Source organism: Glycine max, chromosome 16 (assembly GCF_000004515.6).
Source record: "Glycine max cultivar Williams 82 chromosome 16, Glycine_max_v4.0, whole genome shotgun sequence".
Classification (NCBI taxonomy): Eukaryota; Viridiplantae; Streptophyta; class Magnoliopsida; order Fabales; family Fabaceae; genus Glycine; species Glycine max.
Window position 1 is genome coordinate 31,084,106 of NC_038252.2, and position 19,317 is coordinate 31,103,422.

A 19,317-nucleotide genomic window follows, 5' to 3' on the forward strand; every position below is an offset into this window, starting at 1 on the left:
ATTACCCTGACTCTTGTAAATAAAAGTTGAATTTGACAAAAAGGTAGGCTTGTGCATTGTATTTATCCTTGCTTCTAGTCCAATGGGTTCTCGTGTAGGACGGCCTGTTAAATATAAAACTCTTCGTGTTGTTTTGCCTGTCAAACCTTTTGGAATAAGTTCATTCATTACAGAACATGACCCTCTACTATATAGCCTATGCTTTAAGAAGAATTGATCCTTGACAATGTGTTAGTACTTTCATTTGAACACACTAGCCGAACTTGAGCAGCAAATTGAAGCCGTGAGTCAAAATATGGTTGCAGTGGGGTGGATGGTTTGGAATGTATAACTTTTAAAAGTCAAGTGTGAAAGACAACAATTCTAGTGAATAAACTGAGCAGTTGTTAGCCAAGGTTTGAATATATAACTATTAACTGCGATTATATATTCCAGATAACAACAACTAACTGTGTTTGTATTGTGTGACTGAAAATATTACATGGAAATAAATAAGTTTCTGAGTTTTCAAATGTATTGGACATTGCTTCACTTAATGCTCTTCCATTGATAGTCGTTATACTCTTCCTTTGTGATTTATTGGTTCATGGTAGTCTGAAATTGTGAACATCATTGTATCCAGGAAACAACAGATTACCTGAAAAATCCCAATCTAGGATCAGGAATGATACATGAACAATCTCCAATTTTTCCATTTTGTTCTCACTCTTTCTTGCAAAGGTATGTTTCTGTTCCGTTTCCTCCCTGTCGTTCTAATAAAATTGGTTACAAGTTTGTAGATCATAGCTTGCACAACTTATTCTTTTGTAAGTGATGTAACAGTATGTTTTATATTCCCTGCTACACTAGAAGCATTGTGGATCAAAATCAACCAAAGGCATCCTAGGTGCAGCATCTAAGATGGTTCTTAAGAAAAAATTGTCTTAGAATGGTCACATTCAAACTGTCTTAGAATAATAGCTTTCAAAGATGATTTTTAACTAAAAATTGTCTTTGAATGCAACCATACTAAGACGATTTTCTCTTAAGGATTATCTTAGAATTATTGCTATTTAAAATCAGTTATAAGAAGACTGTCCTGAAAAGTCAATACTTTTCACAACGTAGCTTTCAAAGACGGTTCACGACCATCATAGAAGACTTGATACGACCGTAGTAGAAACCTCTTTTTGTGAGAGTATTCCTGAAGGTAGTAATTCAAATTAATAATTTGCTTATTAAAACATCCTTATGACTGTCCTTTAGTATGGGTAGGGATCAAATTGCCAATAAAAACAATATATCACTGATTATATATAAAAGCATTATCTAAAAGTCCAATAGCATCATGAAAACTCTAAGATAAATCAATTAAGGTAGTCAAAGAATCATATTAGAACATGATCATTCACATACTTATATCTTGGTTGTACGCAAACAGAGAGAGAGAGAAAACATGTTAGCCCACTGTGCGATCAAGCATAATAAATACAACAAAGTTTTGGTAAACCACCAAATTGAAATCAGAAGCAACATCTCACTCCTTGGAGGCTTTGCTGATCAAGGAATTGTAAATATGAGGAATGATATCACCTTGACAATAATCCTTTTAATCACGGTGTTCAGCTCCTATCTCCCCTGATCGATAGCCAGCTATAGATGCCTTGGTGTTATTCTCTTTTCACCAAGTACACACCAACATTAGCAATTGCTCCAACATTTTCAAATACTCATTATAACTTTATAAGCATACAAATCAATAAAATTGAAATAAGTCGGAATACATTTTCAGTTTCACTCATTCTCTCAAATCTCAGATTTCATCATGTATAAATATTCACTGTAAGCCTGTATTCTGAAATCATTCTCATACCTCACATGAGACCCTTTTCTTTTGTCATTTTCCAAATAAAAAAAGAAAATACCAAAAAATGAAATTATTTTTTTGGTTTGAGTGTTTTCTGTTTTTATTTTTAAAGAAAACAAAAAATAAGAATAAAAATATGTTTGTTTAAAATTTAAAAAATAGAGATGAAAAACTAAAAACAATAAATGAAAATCAATGTTTTTAGTCTTTTTTTTTTTTAAATAAAAATATGATGACACCCTAAAGTAATTTCTTCTGTACATATTTTTTTAATCTTAAAAATTTGAAAATATAGGCCAATGATGGATTGAATGCATCTATGTTATAATGGGTTTACTCGATACAAGGGGTCTAAGACTGCACGGGAATGCATCCAGTAAATTCAGGATCATCAACATTTCTTAAACCTAAAATTATTTTCAAAAAATAAAAATAAAAACAGAAAATGACACTCAATCCAAGCGCCACCGTACAATTTCAAGAGTACAGGGCTTGAAAGTGAAGTTAAGGCTAATTGATGAAGAAACAGATGATCAGGTTCTGTAGTGGGAGACACTTCCTCTTTGAGCATGAATCCAGCACTAGAGAGTAGAGAAGCAATATAAGCAGGTCCTACCGCAAGTATATAATAAACACCTGATCAGCACCAGTATTTATAAACGAAACTAATTTGATGAACTTATGAAAAATTGGAGGATATTATTTTAAAACACTAGGTAGCGATGTGAACACCAAATTAAGAGAATATTGAAATCATGCCCTTATATATATATATATATATATATATATATATATATATATATATATATATATATTCTTTACCCAAAAAAAGTTCAAAAATTCACAGTTGAATATCACATGGAAACAACTAATCTAATAAAAAGAAAATGATAGCAATAAACCAATTAAAAAACAAATATAAAAGATAACCACCGAATATATAAGTATGAAAAAATAAAATATCAGCACATAACCTTTTTCCTTTGCGGTGACTCCATGTAGTGTTAGGTTAATTTACTTACTGCAAAATGAAATTAAGAATTTGTGAATGGGAGAAGAAAATGAATCGTACATATTGGAGGGAAATTGGATTTGGAGCGTGCTCCATGAGGAGCTAATTGGTCTCTGTCAATCAAGTGAAATTCAACTGCTTCAATGAAAGAAAAAACACTTCAGACTTCACAGTTCTGTGTTCTTGCTCAAGTTTCCATTAAACTTTAAAGGGAACCAATCTGCAAGCAACTCATATTTACATACTTTTAATTAGCTCATCATGCTTTTGAGTCACCTATTGGTACTATACAAAGCAGTTTACATCGAAAACAAAATCAGTAATATTAATATGAAATTGCATGCATCATGCATGAATAACAATTTTATGAAGTAGTATCTCACTAGTTTATTTCCAGCATTAGCAATATCCTTTTTGACAGTGTTCTCTATCACCACACATTACTTAATTAGCATCCTAGTTTCTTTACTTCTTATACAAGCAACTATAACTAAGGTTACTTAATTATTAAAAAAATATTTTGAAAATTTTAAATACATATCAGATAGATTAATTGAGACTATAGATACTTGATGATCTAGACTAAGATACTATATAATAAAATTTTCAAAACGTGAGACGCATTACCGTCACGACAGCGTGCATGCATGGGGTGCAAATCTAGCTAGCTAGGTGTCGGTTATGGTTTATATATATATATATATATATATATATATATATATATATATATATATATTGGTTGCATGTCAGATTTAAAGGTAGAAGGAAATTTTATGTTTGCACTGTTCAAATCCAAAAAGGGTGCAAACTTTTTAATTAACTTCATTTTTTAGATAAAAATCAAAGTGATTCAATCAAGGAGATCCTCTGCAGTTGTTTTTCTACAAGAGAGGATTGCGATCCGTGGTAGACAGATGCTTGCTCAAAGCTGTTAGGCCAACATAAAAATCTAAATAAACTTTGATATCTACAGTTTTTCTTTTCATAAAAATATTAGAAGGAATATATTAATTAGAGAATTTTTAGTAACACTCTTCTTGATATGTTTCATAATTAAGTTAAAAAAAAACTAGTATCTTTTTTTAGTAAAGTGAGATTTTTTAATGAGTGTAACTAAAAATTATCAGAAAAAAATATTTCTTAAACTGATAACATAACTTGAATTTAAGATAAAGTTTTCATTACAAGACATAGAATAAGAACTGCAACGATGCATGGAATCCGTGCTAGAGGAAGCACGACATTCATCGCCACATATTTTATTTCTTTGAAATACACCAACCCCTCTGCAAACATTTACGCATACAAAACAAACCTTGCCATAGCTCTCATATGTGAGTGAATACACATAACCTACCACATGCCCGAGCCCAAATTAATTAGTAAACACAACTTTCCCAAATTTAAACTAGCACCACATACCAAATAGTCTAATTTAGTTGATTAAAAAAACAATACCATACTAATTTTCAACTTATTTTGAAACCTTCCATGCATGCACCTAGCCAATTAATTTCACATGTCCTTGTGGAAGACCTCCTTAAAGGCTTCAACATGAGCACTTTGCAACCTAATAGCCACTAAAACAGACCCATCCTCTTGACCTGGCATAATGAATGCCCTTCCATCCCCTTTCACAACACCTGGGCCCATATACACAGGCCTCCCCCACCCAAAATTTGGCCCATACATTGGCATGTTTCTCATCCAGCTCCAAATGTTCAGGTTAGGGTTCCCAAGAAACAAGGACTCCACTTTCCCTTCATTATCATTTTTTTCCCTAAGCCACCCCACATCACTCTGACTCCTAATAAAACCAAACCCTGACCTTAGATACTCATCTGTTAACACTTCAATTGCTTCCCTTATCTTGTGAGCCACGTAGCTCAAGGGTTTTGACACTATGTCCCCACTTAGGCATGTCGGTGTCACTGTTGGATACGTTGCGTTTCCAAAGTAGTTTAAAGGTAAAGGTGGGTTCAATCTGTTTCTTGCACCAGCAATAATGTGTACGACTGTTGGTTGATTGTGATACCCGTCACGAGCCTTCACTGCAAGAAAAAAATTAAAACTATTAATAGAATAATATATGTAATTTTTAAGAAGTTTCTCACTAAAATTTGGGTTTGTTACTAAATTTAATTATTTACTAGTATTTTATCACGAGCAATGCACACGATAAATGCTTATTTTTATAAGTAGAATTTATAATAAATAAATTCTTCTATTAATAAGTCATTAGTTTGAATAGAATTAGATTTAATTTTTTTAAAGGTATTTAGTTTGAGTTTTATAAAAAAATATAAATAAAAGAAGATATCTTATTAAAAGTTGTCAACAAGATTTTTTAACAAAAATTAGTCATCTAGATTTTCTGCTTTCAGTATGATGATGAAAAAAATACATTTGAATGTAATAAATAAAATTTTTAAATATATAAATTATATTTTAAATTTTTTATACAAATTTATAGTGTGATATAAAATTATTTTTTACTATTGATAATTTCTTTTAAAAATATTAAAACTCAATTTAAAAGTATCTTATTAAAGAAAAACAGTAACATAATATAACAACAACTAAAAATATTTTAATTCAAGATAATTATCTATTCTGATTTATATATAAAAAAAACACCAATAAATTATTTGTTCAAGTGATATCAACTTAGTCTTAAGAAATATTTTAGATTTAAGTTTTATAAATAAAAATAAACATGATTGGAAGATAAGGTAGATCAGTCAAATTATATATATATATATATATGATGTATTGATTTTTTGTAATACTCACCGACACATCGCCATATATGAGCCGAAATGCTCTCATATCTGCTATAAGCTCGACCCTGGTTGCCCTCATTGGCTTTCTTCTTAAGCTTCTCCACCATTTCTCTTGAGAGTTTCAACATTGCAACTGTTGTCTCCTTCTTACTCTCCTCCGTGGTGTCAGCGTGACCTAGTACAAGTGGCAATGGCTTGAATTCTTTGTGATCAAAGCATGGTTTTTTGTCCGAACTTTGAAGAACCACTTTGTTCAGAAGTGGCATGTCGTGTTCCTCCAAGGTGTCTCCTCGAGCCAACGTTGCCCACAAGTTGATGAAGTGAGTGCCGGAAATCCCATCAGTAATGATGTTTGAAATGGCAATGCCAACACAGAAGCCACCATTGGAGAATCTTGTCAACTGCACTAGAAACAATGGTGAATTCTCAATGGGTTCGGTGTAATCAACTTTGGGAATAAGTTCTTTAATGGTGTCGTTGGGTTCAAAGATAGCGTAGTCATTAAGTGCTCTTGTGGATTCAGCTTCCAACAATATCACACCCTTTGCATTGCACTCCACTTCCCATCTTCTACCTAGATGAAATTACATATATTTAAATAGTGCAATGACATGTAAAATACTCTTGTATATCAAACACTTTATTCATACTTATCATTTTTTTTATCCTTTTCTTATTATATCATGATTTCCCACATATGTCGATTAGTTAATTTAATTAATTGAGTCACGTACCATTAAGTGTCGAAGGATAATTAACCTAAAACAATTAAACTTACTGTAAGAAATAAAGAAGAAAAGCTAATCTTCAAATACTTTAAATAACTACTCTAAAATACAATTCATAAAATTAAATACTTTTCATCATATATCACAACACACCTTGTATCATGCGTAGCCGGCCAGCTAGTGGGTAATAGTGGACTAAGATCTTGGCAAGAGAGTCTCTCATTGTATCAACCATGTTCATGTTGGGGATAATTTTGTTGAGATGATTTGGCTTGTAGACGTAGATGGTGAGCGAATGAGTGGGAGCATTGATTTGCTCACTCTCAGATAACAAGAGACTACAATTTGGTGTAGCCTCACTAGGAATCACTGTGTAAGAAGATAAAATGCTTACCATTGTCACTCCTGCTACTCCAAACCTGCTACTCCATACCATATATAATAGCATCACTGGCCTGTACATCATTAAACAATAGCATCACGTTTAGCATTAAAATAAATAAATAAATAAATAAAAGTACGTACATATCATAGTTGACATTTCCCCCCTATATTTTTAATAAAAAATAGTTTTAAAATATCTCTATTAAACAATAGCATCACGTTTTTCTTACGTTGTTGTCAGCATTAAAATAAATAAATAAATAAAAGTACGTACATATCATAGTTGACATTTCCCCCCCATATTTTTAGTAAAAAATAGTTTTAAAATATCTCTATTTTATTTTTCACACAAATTTTTAGAATCAGTTAATTAAAAGAAACAACTTTTTAATTTTAATTAGATAAGTTGGACTGTTGGAAAAGCTTAATGAAATGGAAATTGCAAATTATTACTTTGGAATGTGCAAATAACTTCCTTACCCTGTTAAGTAGGTACATTTTGGCCATGCATTTTGTTGTGTCATTTGCCAAACAATCCATTTTGAATACGTTTTTGACGTGCTCCAACACCTGGTTTTTAAAATAACCTGGTGACTGATCCGGTCATGGCACTTGGTTAGTAGTTAAATCGGTGGATCACTAATTGACTCGGATGATCCAATTTGTAATAAAAAATTTAAATTTTTTTATACCTATCTTAAAAATATTTAAAAATAAAATCATAAATTAATATAATTCCATAACATAGATAATTAGATACCAAAATATTAAAAAAACATCATTGCCCAAGTTCAAACAAACAAGTAACAAATATCACAAACATAAATAAATAACTAAATAAGTTCAAGTTCAACATATGTTCCTAAACAAGTTCAATTTTTTTTTTCTATGGTCAAAGGACATAAACTAAGTTATTTCCATTTTTTGGAACTCCTTCAGTAAAGATCTCTGAATAATCTCTCATTGTAACTTCATGCTCAACATTGCTTTTCATTTAAAATGGAGAGACCGAGGCATCACGAGACTGCGAGAGGAAGGAGACCCAAGAGAGGCCAAGACTCAAGAGAGTTTCTTAAATGGCTTGAAACAACATCATTTCGAGCTGCAAGGAGGAAAAAAAAGGATAAGTGACCTAGATCAACGGGTCATTGGTTTGACCGCAAATTTGGTTGGATCGCATTGAATCGAAAGCACAATCGATCGAATGTATGACTCGACCTAATCCGACCTCCAGGTCACAGTCCGACCAACCGGGTCGATCCAAGTTTTAAAACATTGATCCAATGTGTAAACTAGATGTATGTAAGACATGTAATCATGGTGAACAATCTTACAAGTAACAATGACATGTGAAGAAAACATGTCTAATTTTTTAAAATTTTCACAATCACACCACAATTGATTCAATCTAATTGTGAAATTTTCATTAGGTCATCCTTCTCCTAGGTTAATTGACTCATCCACTAAGAATCATGTTCATCTACTAAGAATCATATATTGCATCGATTGAACTCAAGAATATGGCACTACTAAAAAAAGTAATTTTTCATGATGTGCTTTCTAAGATGGTTCCCAAAAACCGTATTAATATATAAGATGGTGAAAATTTTGTACATAAAAGAATATATACGACAACGGTTTTATAAACCGTCTTAGGAAATGAGTGTTCAAAGATGATTTTGTTAAAATCGTCTTAAAAATCAAGTATTCAAAGATGGTTTTAAGAAAAACGTCTTTGAAATTAGTGTCATTCTTACACCACATATTTAAAAAGACCTTGCGTTTTGCACCAAACAACCCCTCCCTCCCCTTCTCCTCCAAACCTTAACCTCCTTCATCGTCGTTGTTGCCTTCTTCTTCATGCACTTCCACCCACCCCCCCCCCCCCGTCATCACCACCTAGCTTACTCCCTGTCATCGAGTCCGACACTACCTTCACCGAGGAGGAAGCAGAGAGGCTTCTCAAAGAGTGTCTCAACACCAATCCACGTGACACCAATGCGTTCCACGCACAAATGCAGTTGACTCTGATGGATGAAGTCTCGGCGGAAGGAGGACTCATAGGCCAATGTGCACATAGTGGAGATCTTCGCCTTGCACTGGAACATGTGGCGGGCAGAGGAGAAGTGCTTCTTGCACCATGCCGCAATGAGACAAGATTGTCAGGTTCGTGTCGTGGAGGATCGAGGATGAAGGATTGGGTGGGAAGGAGAGGGAGGTGTACGGTAAGAAGAATGAAGAGTGGTTTGATGAAGTGGTGGGGTCCATTGCTAGGAGCTTGGAAGAAGAGGTCAAGGTTGTCTTTGAAGAACATAATTAGTTAGCATTTTAGGAACAATAATGGCTTTGGTTCAGAGTTTATGGCCTTTGCATCTAAGTTCTAGGCTGAGAAAGCCTTCTCTGAGCCTTGTTGGTGAAGGTTAATTTGAATGCCTTGTAAGTTGTAAGGTTGTGGTAGTGTTGTACATCATAATTGTTGCATAGGAATGGTGGGTCACTTTGCAACCTCTGAAACAGATTACACAATACCTTCCATTTTTAGTCTACCTATGTTCTAGCTATGAAATGAAAATACTAACATATTATATTAAGAGTCACTCTGTTCCATGATCAGCCGTTTAGGATTTCAATCTATAGCATGTGTTTAAAATTTCTCAGGCATAACTACTTTCTAGTTTCTAGGGATATTAACTACTTAATTGTTGTAAGTATACTAACTAATCATTATAATCATATTATATTATTCAAGATGCAAAGAGATTGACTTGATGTCTAACACTTGGTACCAAAAGCAAATGCAAATTGAGGTACGTGCTTGCTTTTTTAACCATTATTACAAGGGGATATGAATGGAAAAGGATAAAAGAACTATACTTTGTTGTCATCTTATAAGAATCCATGAAAAAAGATTCTCTTAAAGAAAATGAAAATTTGAATGTGTTCTATCAAAATGACGTAAACGGTTGGTGAAAAGTGTCTTTGGTTACATTATTTATATAATTTATTATTTGTTCGGCAAAGAGAGGTGTGTGGGATAGATGTGAGAATAGACCAGGTCGGCCTATAGAAGCCTACGACCTAGCCTACATAAAGTCTGGCCTAGTCAGACTTTTTTAAAAGCTTATTAAATTAAATAGACCAGACTTAGGCTTATTAAAAAACTTTATAAGTCTGATAGGTCGATCTATATATATGTATATATACTTATATTATTTTTTTAGGTACCAATATATATGTGTCATTGCATTGAACAGAACACATGGTATAATTAATATTTTTTTAAACTAGCAGACTTTGATTACACACTACTGCTCCATAACGTTTATTCCTATAATCAAGTAAGACTTTAATTACAATTTAAGTGGTGTGAGTAATGTGTTGTCGTTTCATTCTTTTTTACTAGTTTTAAGATATTCAGTTCATTCCCTTTATATTCCTTAATATTTTTATTGGCTTATTTTCGTATTCCTCTTCACATCTCCTTTTCCTATTACGTTAGAAGTAAAATAGAGAACACAACCAACAAAAATTGCAGAACAAACAAAAATCGTATCCTTTTCACTTCAAGCTTTGTTAGAGGTAAAACTTCAAAACCTTAGTCATTTTTTCTTTCATCTTCTTATTCCTTTAACAAGTTTTATTATGAGTCTTGATTTAGGCATGTTCACGTTTATTTTTTTTTTGTTACTTGGTGATATATGATTTCTATCAATACTTTTTTGCATGTCATTATAAGTATTATATTTAGATAGCTTTTTCGTTACAAAGGCAATGTAGTTTTGGGACATCAATCTTAATGGTTCCTCTTGTTGTTGTCTCATGTTGTGTCATGTTTTAATTCATATTTTTACTAGCAGATGTCTTCTCCCTTGGAAATTAGTGAACCAATAGCATCCACTCATACAGATGATAATGAGGTGAAGGCAAGTTCCTGCAAATTCAACTCAAATAGAAGCTAACAATCAAGAAAATGAACATGAAGAACCCATTGTCGGGAGAAAGAGGAAAAAAAACTTCAGTTGTTTGAAATAATTTTGATGAAATGAAAATTTGATGTAAAGAAGACTTTTAAAAATACTATCAGCCTAAACTTTTGAAGAAGTCACCCAAATCTAAAATAAAAGTCTTTGATAGACTATAGATCAGGCTATGCCTAAAAAATTCGTAAGCCTATTTTCACGCATAGTGTGAGATAAGATAATTAAAATGATATAGACAAAAAAATAATTCTAGAAAGTATTATAAAATGCATGAAATATATAATTAAAAAAAAAGGAGTCGCTGGCTTAGAAATCAGAGACAAAATCTGCATGCAGCAAGCAGCAAGCACCATAACTAGGACATTATCATCATCTACAAACGTTAATGGTTCGGTTCTGATCCATGTGGTGTAGGTCTTTTTTCTTTATTGCAAAATGCAGTGTTCCACGTGACCGATGAAGCTGGCAAGAAGCTCACAGACGAAACCCTCATGCTCCACATCCAACAGGTCATTGTGTCTCTTTCTAGAAGTTAGAAAATAATGACGTCATACTTCAAACTATCTTGTTAGAGAAATTAGAAAACGAAATGCATCGAGACATGCACTTCATGTTTTATTTTCTAAATGCCAAAGTATTTTGGTCCTTTATATGATTTTTTTAGTTTACTTTTTTATGTTTAACAAGTTTTACTTTTTCTTAAAGTGCTTATCTTAGATTGAAATAATTTTTTTATTAGTTCTTTTGCACAGAAAATGTTAATTTTGATCTACTATATCAAACACATTTAAAGCATAACATGTTTCACATTTATCATATTTCACTAATTTTTACTGCTATATCAAAGGTGCTTATTCATGTCTTCGTTGGTCCTCTTTGGATATTGAGAAGTTGAGTATCATTTATTAGTTAGGTTTTCTATTTAACTGAGAGGTTTCAGTTGACAGTCATTTTGTTAAATGTAACTAAAATTTAATAGTTTATTAGTTAGGTTTTCTATTTGAGAGGTTTCAGTTGACAATATTTTTTTTAAATGTAACTAGAATTTAATAGCCTGTATTTAATTTATTATAATTAGAATTTTTCATGTAGATTTTTTTTATTATTGTGTAGGACCTCTAAAGTTACTGTTGTTTTTTTAAAAGGACTTAATTATGATATTCTTTCATACTCATAATCATTATTATAAGTTTTTTTAAAAAAAATATTTTTTTTAAAAAAAGATATTCTAAGATCATTTTCTGAAAAATTATCTTAAAATCCTTAATTTTTTAATTTTTTAAATATAAGCATGGTTTCCGTGATATAACTAAAATATTTCAACAATTTTTTTAATAGTAAGCATTTAAACCAAATGCTTTCTTTATTAAAAAACAAATGCCTTTAAGTTGTAATATATGTGCTATATTATAACTTCGTGCACATTCAAGTATTTATTCTTTAAGTAACTGCTTATTTTCATAATTTTAAAAACAAAACACAAATATTACACAAGCTACTAGTCCGTTATTTAAAGTTTACATCAAATTTAATAAAAAGAATATAATATGACTAGTGTTAAAAATAATAAAGAATATATAATAAAGAAGTCAAAAGTTTAAAATACTTTAAACTTAACAGGATTTGGCTTCTCTAAAATAAGTAATATCGATCATTAATAAATAAAAATCAATATGATATTTCAAATTCATGGTTTATTATAAACATGTACATATTATCAATAATTGATTTTCTTATAGACTGAAATAGAAAATCTTATTTGAAGCATTTCTTATATGTTTTGATTATTTGTTGCAGGATGTCAAGTGCCAGGGTTGCTTCAACATGTAAGTAGGATCTTTCTTTTATTTGTTTTAATTTGAAATTTGATTATAATGACAATTATGTAAGTGATGGGAATTTGGTTATGTGCCTTTTTCTTTCAATTTGGATGCAGAACAACTGTGCATGTTTAGCCACTCTCAGACAGTAGTAGTATGTGGTAACTGCCAGACTGTGTTGTGCCAACCGACTGGTGGACGAGCGAGGTTAACCGAAGGGTGCTCTTTTAGGAAAAAGGGAGATTGAATGGTGTAGTAGTAACCTTACTTCTCTATGTCCATGATTGAAGAGTTTTGGTTGTTAGGTTTTTGATAAGGAATTAATTTTAGTTATCACATTAATTAATTTTGTTAAATTGTAACACTTTAGTGAAATGGATGATATGGTTTTGTTGGATAATGAATTTTGCAGGAATTTTCTTTACTAGAGTGGATATGGGTTAATTTGGTTATTTTATTTTTACAATACTTGTTCTCGTGATTTTATGTGAGTACATTCTGCAAAATATGCTGTCATTCTACATTCTTCGCGGTTCTGTTCTGTGTCTGCAATCTTTTAGTCATAGTCTTGGCAAGCAGCAATTATAATTGGGAACTGCGGTGTATTTAGTTGTCTTGGTTTTTGAAAGAAATTTTTCTGCTTGTTATGTAGTAGATCCATGGCTATTGATTCTATTAAACACACATGCAGTTGCTGAGTAGTAGTTTTCTTTGTTTCAGTGACTGTTTATTTATGTGTCTTTTCATTCTGTTGGAATGAAATTTCCTGAGTAGTTTTGAGAATTGCTTGGGTTAACTCCTTGGATTCCTTCACTAATGGTTTCTTTGAGAGTTGGTAAAACTATGCACTGTAATTGGAACGAGAATGTTCAATATATATATATATATATATACCTTCTATCACTAGTTAAATTTTTTTTGTTAAATCTGCTATGCCATATAGTTTACTTTACTAATGCCAATTAATATTAATTTACTAATGTTTCATATAGTTGTAGCTAGGAATTGAAGCCCAAAAGTTAATTAAATGTGTATATGTTTATTTTCTTTAGATTCCTCATGTTTTGATTGATGGTAGAATAGAGATGAATGAATTAGATGAAAAAGTTGATCCATTTTACTGGTTTGAATATTTCCGTTAATAAAAAATAATAATTTTAATAACTAATATTTATTAATAAAAAATGTAAAATTTTGAAAATGAATTTTTTAATAAAAAAATCCTTTCATAAAATCTGTAAAAAAGTTATATTTTAAAAAGTTAATTAAATATGTATATGCTTATTTTCTTTGGATTCCTCGTGTTTTGATTGATGGCAGATGGTAGAGTAGAGATGAATGAATTAGATGGAAAAGTTGATCCATTGTACATTTCCTAAGAATAAGAATTTATCAAAATGGAAGGGGATGGACCCTAATCTATCCCATTTAATTATGAAAAATGTTAAACTGCTCGAAAGATAGTTGCACGAAATCAGATAACTAAAGTCTGATTGATTACTTGATTATCATATAAACCATCCATGTATTGGGTTAAGGATTCTGATTTGTCAAATGCCTTGAAGTATCTTCAATGACCTTGTAAGCAAATTTTAATTTCAGATTTTAATAAGATTTATTATTGGAGAATGTTTGATCTTGGGGTGGAGATTCAATTCTCTTAAAAATCTACATCCATTTAAAAAATTAATTTTTTATATTTTTTTTCATAAAATTAATTTGCATTCAATTGTTGTGGGATTTAAAAAATAATTTAAGATTTCAAGAGATCTATTATTATAATATAAAATAAAATATAGAGTGATGTAATACTACATGATTAAAAAAGATGATTAAGATTTTAACATATAACATCTATCCATTTAATTTAATTATTCTCCCACAATTTGGGATGAAGGGGTGGATTAAAACTTTTAAAATAAGAAATTTCTTATTTTGACTAGCTAAAATTTCTTAAATACTTGTTTATTTTTTTTGGTGCCAAATAAATACTTGTTAAGCAATCACTAGCGTGCCTGGATGATATGGAATCCAATCTATCATAATATCCTAAATTTCAGTTGTTTTTGTGATTTTGTAATGAAAATATATTATTGCATAGTTCAATGTCAAAGTAATCAAATTCAAGATAATTTTCATATTTTTTTATCCTTATTTCAACTTTAGTTTTGATGCTAATTTTTAGAAAGTTTGTTAATAAAAAAATTTAAAATAAAATTAAATGATCATACTTGATTGATTAAACCAAAACAAATCGATTGTGATTAAATGAAGTTTAAGAACAAAAATACATAAACCTAACTCAACCCCATAATTGAATAATAAGTTTAGTCAAATCCAACCAAATTCCATAAAATAAACACCAAGTAATTTTAGATATAAAAAAAACTCATATTTTCACTCTTCAAGCCATGTCTTTTAGTTTATAATACATAAATATATGTTAAGATTTACAGTAATATTAAAATTTATTTTATAAAAAACCTTCAATTTGATGCAATATATTAGGATTTAAATTTTAATTAAATTAAATTAAATATTAAAATTGAAAGGAATAAACAATACAAATTAAATAAAATATTCAAGGTATAAGATTAAAATAAGTCATGTAACTTTACTTAAAAAACCTTTATTCAAGACGATGATTCAAGTTTTTAAAATTGGAATAAACTTGTAAAAACCAGAAATTATTTTTTGTTATAAATTTTTTTTTTAAGAATGAAAACAATGCAATTATATATATATATATATATATATATATATATATATATATATATATATATATATATATATAAAACCCAATCGAAACCATAAATTTGATACAAGATAGAAGAATGTAAAAAATGTATATATATAAGTTAAGATAGTCTGAATGGAAAAACTATATTCAGACTATCTTAACCGATCAACAATACTGAAAAAATGAAATTGGTTTTTTCTTCTTAGTATATGATCTGAACGAGTCGCACATACACCCTGGTACACTTCCTCGGCGCTGAGGGCATCCCCGAAGAGCTCGGGATTTTGTGACGTTTCGGATTGACTATCTTGTGTTTCTATTAAGTTGTTTCATAATTGGCATAGTAAGTTATAATATATATATATATATATATATATATATATATAATGAGTTGGTTTAGATCTATCCTAACCGTGAATTACTTAGATTCTATATTACTTATATTCTATTAATAGATTAACTAATAGAGATATTATATTAAAATGAAAGTAAGAAGATTCAAAAATGAAATTTGAAATTGGATTTAGTGGTAAAAGTAGACCACCAAACCTTGTCGTTTGCCCTGGGCCGGCCCAGATAACAAATATGTTAAGCCCTACCTTTTATTTATTTTGTTGGTGATAAAGAGAGCTTTATAATCCTACTGATTCTCCTCTTCATTTCTTCCCTCGCCGCTTTGTGCTGCTGCTGCTGCAAAACCTAGGGTTGAGCCTTTTGCTCAGGTTTTCAGCGCTTCTTTCTTACAATGGTGACTCTCATCTCTCTCTTTCTCTCTCTCTCGCTCTCTCTTAATTCTCGCATTAGATCTGCAATTGTTTCTCCAATTTTCCATTCTTCTAGTCATGTGTGCAATTTTCCATCTTGAAATGGCAAAAAAAAAAAAAAAACAAACGATAGAGGGAAGGATCGTATTTTTTTTATTATCAATTTTAGTTTTTTAGACGACCGTCCTCTGTTATTATAGTTTAGAAGATGGAACAATGTGATATCATTTATTTGAATTAAGATTTTCTGAATGAAAAACGTTTTCTTTTTTCGGTGAGTAGGTTCTACAGAACGATATTGATTTGCTGAATCCTCCAGCTGAGTTGGAGAAGAGAAAGCACAAGCTCAAGCGTCTTGTGCAGTCACCAAACTCTTTCTTCATGGTATAAAATCTGCCTATTATTTGAAATAGAATATCATATCAGTACCCTACTATTGCTATATATTTTTTATATATAAAAGTTCTATTTGAAGCTTTTCTCAAGTTTTGATTATTTGTTGTAGGATGTTAAGTGCCAGGGCTGCTTCAACATGTAAGTAGAAGCTTTGTTTTATTCTTTATATATATATATATATATATATATATATATATATATATATATATATATATATATATATAATTGATTGTAATTATAATGATGTTTAAATAAGTGATGTGAATTTGGTTGTGTAATTTTTAATTTGAATGCAGAACAACTGTGTTTAGCCACTCTCAGACTGTTGTGGTTTGCGGAAACTGCCAGACTGTGTTGTGCCAACCAACAGGCGGACGGGCAAGGTTAACCGAAGGGTGCTCTTTTAGGAAGAAGGGAGATTGAATGGTTTGTTAACCAGACTTTTCTTTGTCAATGATTGAAAATTTTCGGTTGTTAGGTTTTTGAAATGGAATCCATTTCCGTTATGGTATATTAATTTTGTTAAATTGTAAGACAATATCTCTCTCAGCCTTCCACAAGACATAGTAGCCAATGTTGAATTTTTCTTTATTAAAGTGGATGTGGTTTTGTTCGACAACATTTACTAAAATCAATATGGTTTAGTTTGATGGTTATTTTTACAATAACATGTTTTGTATGCTCTGATGACGTGTTAGTGTCAATAATGTACATATGAATTTTGATACCAGCAATATACATTGCATAAAATAGGCCATCATTCTACGTGCTTTGTGGTTCTGTTTGCTATCTTTGATGCCATCATCTTATGTAGCAGCAATTATAATTGGGAATTGTTTGTTTGGTGTGTTAGGCTGCCTTTATTTTCCCAGGAACCTGTCTGCTTGTTGTGTAGATCCTGTGCCTATTGATTCTGTTCAACGTACAAGTAGTTGCTGAATACTAGTTTTCTTTGTCTCAGTAGCAGTTTATTTTATTGGTATTCTTTCATTCTGTTGGAATATAGTTTTCTTACTGGTCTCCTTGGATCACTTAAATATTGATTGTCTTTGGATTTTTCATGTTTCTGTAAACTTGGTTTTGCTTTTTAGTGCGCCTAAGGCCGGGCGCTTCCCTCTTTAGTGAGGGGTGGCGTGGTATTCCACGAGAGAGGGTATTCTGTGGCGCACTCTTTTTAAGGTGCGTAGGCGCAAATCAACTTATTGAGGGGCTCCTTGGCTGCTTTCCTGCTTTAGTTTTAGCAGTTTAAGCAAGAGGGTTTTCCCTACATCATTGCAAAGTTGCTGCATGTTTCTGCCCACAAGGCTTCTTAATTATAGCTTAGGTGGTGAGGGTGAATGATTGATTATTTACCATGACACAAATTCATGTCATTAGTGTTTTGATTTTGCACTTAAATCACTTTTTAAAAAAATAGAAACACTGATCCCATATTTTTGTTTGATCTTGCTATGTTTTTCTGTATTGTTTTAAATTTGCTAATTTGATTTTTTTTGTATTTGTTAATGTTTCTCTTGGTTAGCAGAGAACACTTATCTGTTAGGCAATTACCAAATTAATATATTTTGTTTGGTATTTTTCACATAAACGTCAAGTTCCTTGTGTATAATGAATAGTTGTTTTGTTATCTCTGTTAATGTTAATATTTTTACAAATCAAAATATGGCTGAAGGCACCAAATAGGTGTTTTCATGAATTGCATTTAAATGCATTTTAATTAAGATCAAGTGGTAGTTTGCCATTGACCACTTAACAGAAAAATGTTTCAAAATGAAGTTGTCTACGATTTCTTGCAATTGGCACAGAAAATGGGCTGCATATGTTACTAAAACACAAGTACAGTGTGATTGGAACGATAATGAGCGATGAGTTAAAAATGTTTTAAGTTATTTGGAGCTGTTGGTATATTATGTCTAGTATTGTTTAGTTTCATGGTTTGTATTTACTAGAACCTGTTTGTCTATATAACCAGATAGACGAAAAATTACGAGGCTTGGAAACTCAGCGTCAGCGATAAATTGACCATTTAAATCCATTTTTTGTTTGTCATGGGGTATTTGATAAGGACAAGAAAGCTATCGAATACGTTGTTATTTCTATGCGTAGTTCACTATGGTTTTAAATATCTAAACAAGGAAATGTTATTGATTAAAATGGTAAAGAGACTATTAAATAATGTATTGATTTTACATCTAGCTGAAAAACTAAGAACTTGGCACGGTAAGGTCTGTTCAATTGAATTCAACAAACTCAATTTAAATTAATTGGGTATCAAATGTGAATTTTAGCCGATCGCTTGTACTCAATTTAAGGCAGTTGGTTAAAATTCACGCCACATTTTGTTGAATTCTATAACCTTGATACTTAAATTGAATTACAAATGTGGCGTGATACACTTTTAAACACATTACTTAGGTTGAACTTTGAAGACTCCATAACTTTAAACTTAGACCTATGAAGCCTTATTTTGAAGCAATTTTCATGTGTACCCAAAACAATGTTCCAAGATTTTATAATTTTGTATGAAATCACATTTTTCTCTATTGTAGGGTTGTAGGATTGGAAGTAGAACTGAGTTTTAAGTTGCCGATTGGAGTTCCCTTCTTATGAAAAAGCTTCTCGGCTGTAAAGGAAAATGTAGGAATAGGTAGCTATGAGACACTCCCACTCTTAACTGATGGAGAATTTTGGTAGATGTAGATGTAGATTTTTTTTTAATAAGTAAGCAACAACTTGTTTTTTGGGTATGATTCTGATACAGAGGCCTAAATGAAATCATGCATTAGTAGAGTGGAGGGACAAGAAAGAATAACGTGTAATTGCTTCTCTGCAGCTTTGGTTAGAAAGATAAAATCTAATACCTA

General features: G+C 31.0%; 2 protein-coding genes across 2 annotated transcripts; one reads left to right on the forward strand and one right to left on the reverse strand.

Annotated features, from left to right (window-relative positions):
* Nucleotides 1-3,994: 3,994 nt before the first annotated feature.
* LOC100779652 (spermidine hydroxycinnamoyl transferase) lies at nucleotides 3,995-6,804 on the reverse strand. Its single transcript, XM_003548870.4, has 3 exons — nucleotides 6,523-6,804; nucleotides 5,652-6,215; nucleotides 3,995-4,909 (listed from the first exon to the last, which is right to left on the reverse strand). Exons 1-3 carry the CDS (start codon nucleotides 6,764-6,766, stop codon nucleotides 4,374-4,376), a joined length of 1,344 nt encoding a protein of 447 aa, XP_003548918.1. The 5' UTR covers nucleotides 6,767-6,804; the 3' UTR covers nucleotides 3,995-4,373.
* A 9,070-nt stretch (nucleotides 6,805-15,874) lies between these two features.
* Nucleotides 15,875-17,118, forward strand: LOC100809054 (40S ribosomal protein S27-2). Its single transcript, XM_014769209.2, has 4 exons — nucleotides 15,875-16,041; nucleotides 16,340-16,441; nucleotides 16,563-16,591; nucleotides 16,750-17,118. Exons 1-4 carry the CDS (start codon nucleotides 16,039-16,041, stop codon nucleotides 16,874-16,876), a joined length of 261 nt encoding a protein of 86 aa, XP_014624695.1. The 5' UTR covers nucleotides 15,875-16,038; the 3' UTR covers nucleotides 16,877-17,118.
* Nucleotides 17,119-19,317: the final 2,199 nt, after the last annotated feature.